This window comes from Fulmarus glacialis, unplaced genomic scaffold, assembly GCF_000690835.1.
Source record: "Fulmarus glacialis isolate BGI_N327 unplaced genomic scaffold, ASM69083v1 scaffold35649, whole genome shotgun sequence".
In the NCBI taxonomy this organism is placed as follows: Eukaryota; Metazoa; Chordata; class Aves; order Procellariiformes; family Procellariidae; genus Fulmarus; species Fulmarus glacialis.
In genome coordinates, this window is record NW_009234583.1 from 8,146 (window position 1) to 17,768 (window position 9,623).

General features: G+C 42.2%; 1 protein-coding gene across 1 annotated transcript; it reads right to left on the reverse strand.

The window, feature by feature from the left end:
* Positions 1–6,088: 6,088 nt before the first annotated feature.
* Positions 6,089–9,505, reverse strand: CDCA8 (cell division cycle associated 8; the record flags this gene model as incomplete). The annotated part of the gene is made up of 9 exons (XM_009585694.1): positions 6,089–6,133; positions 6,507–6,593; positions 7,059–7,185; positions 7,378–7,476; positions 7,814–7,893; positions 8,196–8,335; positions 8,687–8,762; positions 9,281–9,321; positions 9,432–9,505. Coding segments are annotated over 9 exons (769 nt in total), but the record flags the coding sequence as incomplete, so codon positions are not given.
* Between the last annotated feature and the right edge of the window lie 118 nt (positions 9,506–9,623).

A 9,623-nucleotide genomic window follows, 5' to 3' on the forward strand; every position in this document is an offset into this window, starting at 1 on the left:
CCTCCAGGATTCACCCGGAGTCCTGCAGCACAATCAGTTAGAGGAACACGAGCTGCAGCTCAACCCACGGCAAACAACAGTGTTTGATTAGTTTCCTGGAATCCCCGTCACACACAGCAACACGCAATACGGGATCAACTGAAAGGCTTTAAGGTCCCACAGGGAACATTGCGTTACAGCAGACGGTGATGGGCAGAGCCTGGCTGTCCAAAGCAGTGTGGACATTGTTAAACACTGCACAGCATGGCTTCCCCACGGCGAGATGCCAGCCTGGAAAACCCACCACCACTCACGTCTTCTAATTAATACATTTTACCTAATTGAGTGCCCAACTGTTAAATGATGTCTGTCAGGTTAATGAAATGTTCAATCTTTCTCAGTTAGCAAAAAAACAACCAAACAAAAAAACACCCACCAAAACCTCCCACCAAAAAAGCCCCCAAAGAAAGGAGGAAAAAAAAAAGCAAAGTTAAAGAAGCTTAAGCAGCGTTGGCAGGCTGTGCCCCCAGCTGATGAAGGGTAATTCATGCCTTCTAACTCCGCTCCCGGAGCATCCGTTCCATCAGCAACCACAGAGGGAAAGGTTTGATGAGCCATGGGAGGCAGACGCAGAGCTGAATCCCTGTGCTCACCTCTGCTCCACCCGTTACTTCTCATTCCACGGATGGACTCGCCGTTCTTCAGCATGGAGACCACTTACCTGTCTGAGACGGGAGTCCGACTCTGTGCCAAGGAACACCACCAGCTGAGCGTCCTCATCGCTGCATTGCAATCTGCCAACAGCCATTAGCATCACTGACTGTGGTTCCAAACAGCGCATTCCCCTTCAGCAGAAGCGGGGTGAAGAGCAAGGTGAGGAACCAGCTGGCCACATCTTGCGATTCGTGGACCAGGCAGGAACGCAGCTGGCAGCAGACCTGGGATCCATGGACTCACTTCCCTGATGGAGATTATCTTTTTGCCTCATTAAAAACTGCACATTGCTTAGCTGTGAACTGCTGGAAGGAAGATTCAAGTTAGAGCAGAGCCAGTGTAGTGTCCCAGCTGCAATCAGGTGGCATGGAAACACACGCTGGGATGAGAGTGGAGAGAGCACCCGTCCCCACCAAGAAAGGCCACTGACAGCTGAGCCCTTCTTGAAGGGAATGTTATCATGAATCACAGACTTGACACTTGAACTTCTCACTGGTCCCCAGACAACCCTCTCCGATTCACTGAGATGTGGGAACTCATATCGAAAAGTCAGCTTGTGCACACTCTGACTAGGACAATTTGTCCCACTGATTAAACAAATAATGTCTTTTTTGAAAATTCCTTTTTCTTGTTATTTCCCTGAGCCCTGAGACTTATCTGTGTTTTCAAAATGACTCACAAATTCCGCAAGTGGATGAATTTTTGGTGTGCAGAATATCTTTACTGCTAGCTGCAGACACTGCAATTGAACATAAAATTTGGAGATGCAGCTTGTTCAACTAAACTCACCAAACTGGCAGGGGTTTCCAGATATGCATTTCACCTTTGAATCTGCAGTTCTCCCAATCACTTATTTAGGGAAGAGAAATGACTTACAAACTCCTCTTTCAGTGATGCTAAGGAATATTTCCCCTTCTTATGCCTTCAGCTGTCCCACGAAACATGGATTTCTGGTGGAATTATACAGGACAGCTGAAGGAGTTGCATGTGCTGTCCTGCAACTTCAAATCAAAAACTCCTGCATGAAAAAATTGCCTAGAGACAGCTCTAATTTGTTCTAAACTATCATCCCTCTATCAGCAAGCAGGGAATTGTTATCTATTTATTTCTTACAATGTCACTGAATCAGTGACCACCTGCAAGGTGTCCGTGATGATAAACGCTTGCTTTCTATACGGAGCTATTTCTGACAATGCTTGATAGTGCACATCTATCAAATTGCCTGAAAGAGCCACCTATTAGGATCATTATCTAACACAGTCCCTTTGTGGGAGTTCAATGTCAGCACATCTTGGGGAAGGTACCTCACTGGGTACCTATTCTGCTCATTATTTCTCTAGATTAATAGTTTCACACTTCCATTATGAATTTGGGCTGAACTTTGGAGTTCTCACACCCAGAGCAAAACTGTAGCACAAGCACTGAGACTCCCGAGCATCCTCCCAGCACACAGCGTACTGCTGCAACCTGCTTGGTGCGAGTGGGAACTCCTGCCTGGAGGGTTGGCCGGCTGAGCTCTGTGCCAGCCAGCGCGGGGAATTTTTCCCTGCAAGACTGTAGTTACCCAGCACTATAAAAGCCCTGGTGAAACACAGACACGCCCTGCTACTTGCTTGCTCCCTGCTGGGTCTGTGCTGCTGAAAGTACCACCAGCTCTCCTTCTGCAGCTTGCTCTGTCCCAAGGGAAACTTATTTTGAAAGAGCTCTGGTTCGGGTCAGGAGTTTTGACCTTAAAAAGTCAGTGCTCAGCAATCTTTTAGCAAACCATGGCCATTACTCCCCAAACCATCCTTCCTACAAGAAAGCCACAGCTCTCAGCCCTGGGCAGTATTCATCATGACTGAAATTACAACCAGGAAAACCACTTTTTCTCATGGAATCAGCTGCAAAACATGGGGGCTTTAATTCCTTCTGCAGAGCCTCACCTATTAACGCAAAACACAGGCCCTTGAAGGTCACGTAGTTCAGTTCTTGGGAAGAACATATGCAAAACCGATATTCTGAGAAGGCACCTCAATGTCCTCTAGTCTTTCCCCTCAAGACTGGCTCTGTTCAGAGGACAGTCCCTGAAGCCATGCCCGCAGCGTCTCTGACCTAGCAGCAGCTCAGATGGCACAAGCTAACGTCAGTCTCTTTCTGTAGGCTGAACTGCTCCGGCCAGTGATGGATGCAGCCTCTTCCAACCTGACAGAATAGTTATTTTCCTGTGTTGCTTTTTATTTCCCATCACACCATTTAAAGAGCAGTTCAGACTACAGCCAGGCTAGCATACAAATAATATACAAAAAAACCCTCTCCCAAATCCGCAAAAACATCAGCCAGCTTCCCTGTGTTGCCCCAGTAATCCTTGAACTGAATAGAAGAGGGAGGTTCTAGCTTTGTTAAACAAAATGCAACTGCCATGTAATGTGCAAAAGGGCCAGAAGCGATGCCAATAATTTACATGAGCAATAAAACTACAGAAAAATGAACTACTGCTTACCCAGGGTGCAGGCAGCACGCAAAATGGATTTAGGTGATGAATCTGTTTCACTATTAGCTGCCAGATAGCTTTAATTCATGTCAGATACAATTAACTCACTCTGACAATCGGAAAAGGAAGCTTGAATATTAACAGCATTGTTGGTTGCACTGTGCCAGGAAAAGCAGCACCACCTCTGCAAAGAGGGAACCTTGAGCTATGCCGCCTCCACACTCTACAGAGCAAATTCAGCCACAGACAACCCAAACAGGTACAAACTGAAATGCAGCCATAACCCCCGCCAAGTTCTACAGATTCTGCTTCTTCGCACCTTCCAGGTGCTAAACGTTATTTTGCAAGCATTTTTTTTGCTATAGGCATAAATAATGCGTTAACCCCAATAATAGCACAAATACGGCCTTTCATCCTCCAGAAGAATCAGGAATGTATAGCACATAAATCTAGAGTTAGAAACAAAAGTATGACTCTGCTGTTGGAGAGCTGGGTAGGCAGGCTTGCAGGGACACAAGGCTTTCACGTATGCACTGGAAGTCTGCAGAAGCAGTCAAGTCATATCTGCACCTCCTTACCACTCAAGACTCATTAATCTAGAGGAATAGTACTACTGTCTAGTACTAGCCAAAACATTAATTCCTGGATTAACTAACTAACAATACCGTACCTCAGCATTAAACAGGAGACCGAAATGGCTGATAATGTAACAAGCATGTCAACGCAGGGCCTTAAAGATTGTACCTAGAGCTTTTAAAAGCAGACAGTATTAACAGAAGAATTCTCTAGGCTAGCTAAGCATTTTAGTTCACTTTTTCTCCTGGTAAAGACATGTTTAAAGCAGAATCTAGACTTACACATCTGTATCCAAGTAAGTGTGTTACAGTTTTATTTACAGCTTAACTAATTGGTTTTTTTAATTAATATGTTAACAAAACTCATCAACGACAGCAAGGCAAGTGTACTTGTAGCTTAGTTTACAATATTGCCACCTGCAGTTAGGACTTAGAAGCTGCCAAAATCTCTTAAATAGTGATTTCCAGATACATGGTATATACTTGAGGTTTGCATTACAGTGACATGCTTGCTTTTTAAAAGGAAATTCATCTATGAATGCTGTTCTGCAAACTTTCTCCCATACCACAGGCTGCATCAAACATTTACACCAAAGCATAAGTTACCTCTGATAGCATCTTTTCCCAGTCTTCCTTCTTAATCATGCTGTAGGCTTGGCTTTGGCCAAAAGCAGAACTTTTCCAAACCTAGAAAAATTCCCAAAGTCTCAACATCCTTGTTTATAGCCCCTTCCAAGAGGCTTAAATCAAGGACAAAACGGTATCTTTGGAAAGGACAGTGTGCCAGCTAACAAACAAACAGGCTTATTTTTAGAAAAAAACATCTTAGACAAGTTAGAGAAGCGAAGTTCTTTACTCTGAATGCTCTCTTAACATGCCAATTAAAATGCTCTCATGTTAGCTTCCCTGCTGAAACAGAGGAAGGATTATCAGGTTGTCTCTTGCAGATGCCATTTTACATATTTGACTTTGTATGATCCATACAGAATAATGCTTCGGGAATCGAAGGTAACCACACTTTTAAGGGATTCCATATCTTAGTTCAACAGACAAGAGAAGTGTCCTCTCCCATCCTGTACCAGCTACAATAAAAATGAAACCCTGGCTTTTGAGTGAGAGGAGTCTTTTACATTCTAAGACTTTATGCCATCTTCCCACAGAGAGCTAGTGCTTCATAGAGAGCTCTGCTTTTCCAAGCTGTTGAAAAATAAGACAGTGGTTGTAGGAAAGCAAATACAAGACTTCTTTCCTGCTTCATTGTACAGGGAAGTGTTAAGCCAGATGAGTACTCCTGCTTATATTTTAAAATATAAATACATTAATCCTTTCCCAAGAGGCTACATTTAAAGTTGAATTTTCCTGAATTTGAAGTGGAGCAAGATTTCTCTGTATTTTCTATGAGCAATGAGGGAAAAAAAACATTAATGACTGAGGAAGTTATTTTGTTCTGTTCAAACAGCATTTATTGGATATGGCTCTTTGTCAAAGAAATGCACTGAATCAACTGAATTTAGATGAGAAGAAAGGGCAAAACAATGTTTCAACTAGTCCAAGCTTTCTTCTTCCCTGTCTATACTCAGTTCCAGGAGTACTGCTTCTCCTAAAGATTTTGAAGGGGGTGTAGGAAAAGCAAAGTTCTCTCACATTAGAGATACTCCAGAAGCTCTAAGGTTACTCTCAGTAATCTAGTTAAGCAGCAGTCTAGCTGATTCTGTTAAGTTAAACTACCTGTGATCTTTTATTTCTTTAAAAACAATAAAATGCATAAGTTCACTATAAAAACCTCAAAGCCAGTTACAAATACAAGAGCTACTATAAGAACAAAAGGATTGCTATTCATGGCAGCATCATGAACTACAAGAAGCTTTCCATTTAGTCCCAGGCACCAGTAACTTGCCTTTAGGTATCTCAGGTACTATACTGAGATAGTCATCACCTTTTGAGCCCATTTGCAGAGAAAAGACATGCCTGGAAGGAAGTGCAACAAGTCTGATCTGTTGCTTTCTTTGCCCAGACAGATATGAACTGCAGTCACTTGTGTCCACTGCTTACATCTTCTGCAAGCTACCAGAATAGCCTTTCTACCCAGCTTGCTGGTCTGCAAGCCCAAGATAACTGTATCTTGGTCTCAACCTTAAAGGAAATAGGAAATAAAGTATTTTTTTTCCTGAATAAAAAAAATGCAATCTATTCTAATCCCATTACATATTATAGGTAGAAAAATTAGTTCTTAACTTCCATTCTGTAGATTAATGGAAGGAAGACACAAATTAGAACAAGAACTAAAGGTAGCAGTCCTAAATGTAACATTCTGTATTTACAGAGGGATGTCAACATTCATCGAGGTTCATCTGTTGGTTTTTGCGCCACTGCAAGCTTGTGCAAGACGAACCTAGAAAGAAAAAGAAATGAATCAGTACTCTAAGACACACTTTTACATCCCACAACCACTTATAACTTCTGCCTGAAGTAGAAGATACTTCCAGTTTTGATTCAGTTTTTCAAAACACTGACAATAATTCTTTTTCAAGAAGTACATGGTTTATCCACAGTTTCTATTAAGCTAGATGTGATGTAAAGCTACTCCCTCTCCTTCCCTTCTGAGTTCATGCTTCTTCTTGACCAGTGACATGAGCCAAAATACGAGACAAGGAGGGGGGAAATAAGGAGTTTCTATTACAGCTCAACAGTCCAGTGGCTAATGACAGAGTGACAACTCTGCCTTACAATTTCAGGTCATGGGTGACAGAAATACATAGACTTACTGAGAGCTTCTTCATAATTCCTTGGGCCTCTGGATTCAGATGAAGAAGATTTTTCTTGGTCAAATCACTTGCTGTTAAACGAATGCTCTGTGAAAAAAACCCAAATCTTAGGTTTTCTGCTTGGTCTGCTGTAGTAGCCAGAAGCCGGGCGGGGGGGGGGGGGGGGGGGGGGGGGGGGGAAGTAAATAAAATCCAAGCATACTAGGAGACCATATACAGGCAGAGAACTACATTCAGCTCAACCAGAAGCTCATCTCATACCTTCCTTGCAGTGCACTAATACATTACTGCCAGCAGAAACTACTTTAAATGTTACTTAAATGCACAGCAAAACATCATTCCACATTCTGCTTTGACCAGCTTGAACAGCTCCCGCTTCTGACTAAAAAAAAAAATCTTTCAAGGTTCTTTTTAAGCTAGATCAATCCCTTGATAAACTGCAGTGGCACAACTAAAGAGACAAGAGTGGATGATGTGAAACTGGTGAGGCCCCCAAGAAGTTACAAGCTATCCCTTCAGCATAGATTTTACAGATTAAAGTTTCTGATTTACCTCCCCTCCTCCAACAGGGACTGTAATGAAGATATCGTTGCTGTCAGCAAGGGGGCTGCCATTGGCAGAGATGGTGTAAACACGTTCATTTACTGCAGGCGTGCGCAAACCTGGTGTCTTGAAAATTCTGAAACAAAAAGTTATAGGTAAGTAATTTCACTGCAATTGCTCAAAGCTCTTTGACTAAAAGTCTTTCATTTCACGTTCAAAGAGCCACCAAGGATTATGTTGCAAATAGATGACAGATACATACACAAACCAAATAGCAAGGCACTCCCCTGTATAAGAGATTAACAGAGAAATTTAACAGAATACAAACCTGGAATCAAATTTGGGTGTGACCATAGAGGTACCTCCCCGAGCACAGACATCAATAATTCTACCAGTAGCTGGAGTGATATAGTTGCTTTTGCTTGATCTGTTAAAGGGAAATAAATAAACATCTGCTCATAAGAATACTTTTAACAAACATACAAGCACTATCTTATCAAAGACTTGAATGAGGTTATCACCACAGAAAACCAGAGGTTCTTACTAATCAAAAGTAAACCCCAAAGCTAGGGATAGCTGGTCATCACAGGAAAGGAAGTTGCCCATCTTTCATTCACTGTCAGATCGCTGATTTTTTCCTATAGCATGGCACAACTACCTCAACCAGCCTACTAAACCATACTCCATTCCATTTAAGAGTTATATTGGCACTACACACTTATTCTCCATTTCTGAAATCCGGTGAAAAAGAGGTCCCCTATTACCTTTTACTCATGCGCTTCACTCTTGCTGAAGGAGCTCTTCTGCTCCTGGACACTGGCGCTTTTTTAGTGGATGCCTTCACCTGAAACACACATTACTCACCAAATCAGTTACTTCACTCTCATGTGACAGTTGAGTCCACAATGAACAAATGCTTCCATACAAAATGTTTGGCTCAACAGGCTCCTTTTTATGGCACAAGAGTCCAGAAACAAACACTATACAAGCTTATGTGACCTTCTCCTATCACTAGACGTTTCAGGAAGTGATACCTGCATTGAAGTGCCCCTCAAAGTATCCTGGACAGCTACATTATCATAGGCATTATCTCAGTAAGTAGTTTATATCTTGGGAATAAAGTCATCACAAAGAATAGCTATTTACCTTTCCAGTTCTTGGATTAACGTTTTCAGCTTCTAGCTCTGGAAGACATTGGCTATCATGTTTCGCTTTCTTTGCTAGAGGAAGCAAAGGAAGCTCTGCTTCTTCTTCAATAGCTTCAATATCCTGTTTAGATTTTTCCACTAGAAAGAGAAAGTGCTATCTAAGTTGAAAATAAATAATAACTTCACATTATTAGTTAGCAGTGGAGGTAAACGGTAAACAACCACAACCATTTTTGGCAACAATTTGGTTCTGAAATCCAAATTCCAGTGTAATCCAAGTGATTGACAGAGCACTATTTTGAATTATTTTGAGTGTTTTAATAAAACTGAGTAGAGCTAATGCAGATAGTAGGGATAAAAGTAGGATTATTTGCCTGTCTTTAAATATATTGAGGGATGTAAGTAAGAACTGAATTATTATTCACAGTATATAAACCATGACATGCTTTCATCTCACTGAACTCATCATAATGCTTAAAACAAACTGACCTTTCTTGATGATTTTTAAAGGAGTCTGGATAACTTCTGCTGTTAACTTGTTTATTTCTGTTATTTCCAAGTCTGCCTAAAATTAAAAACAGTCACGACACCATTAGGATTATCAGTAGCATATAGTTCTGAGACATCCAAGTTGTAGAGCAAATCCCTAATTATTTTATAGCAAGAATACCTCCATGTTTTCTGTTGTGCTCAAACTGCGACCTTTCATGTTATTCTGGAGGTGACAACAACATGTGAGGTCTGCATGCCATTCGGGACTAACATGCCTTATTTGGCAGCTGCAAGTATGCTTCACCTACACCCTGCTGCTCAACCAATTTGGAAATGCTTTCATTTACTGAAAAGTGCGTGTGCTCTCAGGGATCTGGGAGTGAAATCCAGCAGGTAAGGAAAGACCAACAAGGAGCAGTATGAGCATGCAAATCCTATATTGGATACAACAGGCATCTCTCACTGTTAAGTCTTAAAGCCGTATTTGTGAAAGTATTTATGTAACCTCCGCTAGCGCAATGCTCCTACAGACTGAAGAAACCCTTCACTTCCTAGAGGTATGCAACGCCATCAGGAAAGTTTAATACCTACCGTTGCTGCCTCTTCCAACACCTTTTTGCTTCCTCCTTTAGCTAAAAAGAAAACATTTTTCAAAAATCAATGCATATCTAAGACGGCCTATACAGTGTACATAGACATACTTTAATACGTCACCACTAGGGTGCAGAAAACCAGCACAAACCAGTTTTCTCGGCGGCGAGCGAGCAGCCTCGGACAAAGAGAGCCGCGCTTCCCAACAGCCCGCGGGCCGCCGGCCTGGGGGACCCAGACAGGGCAGATTCCGGCTGCTCCTTTGTTAGCAGCGGCTTTTATTACCTAAGGGAAAACGTGCCCCCGCCAGCCCCGCACCGGTCCGGTCCCGTACCGAGGTAGT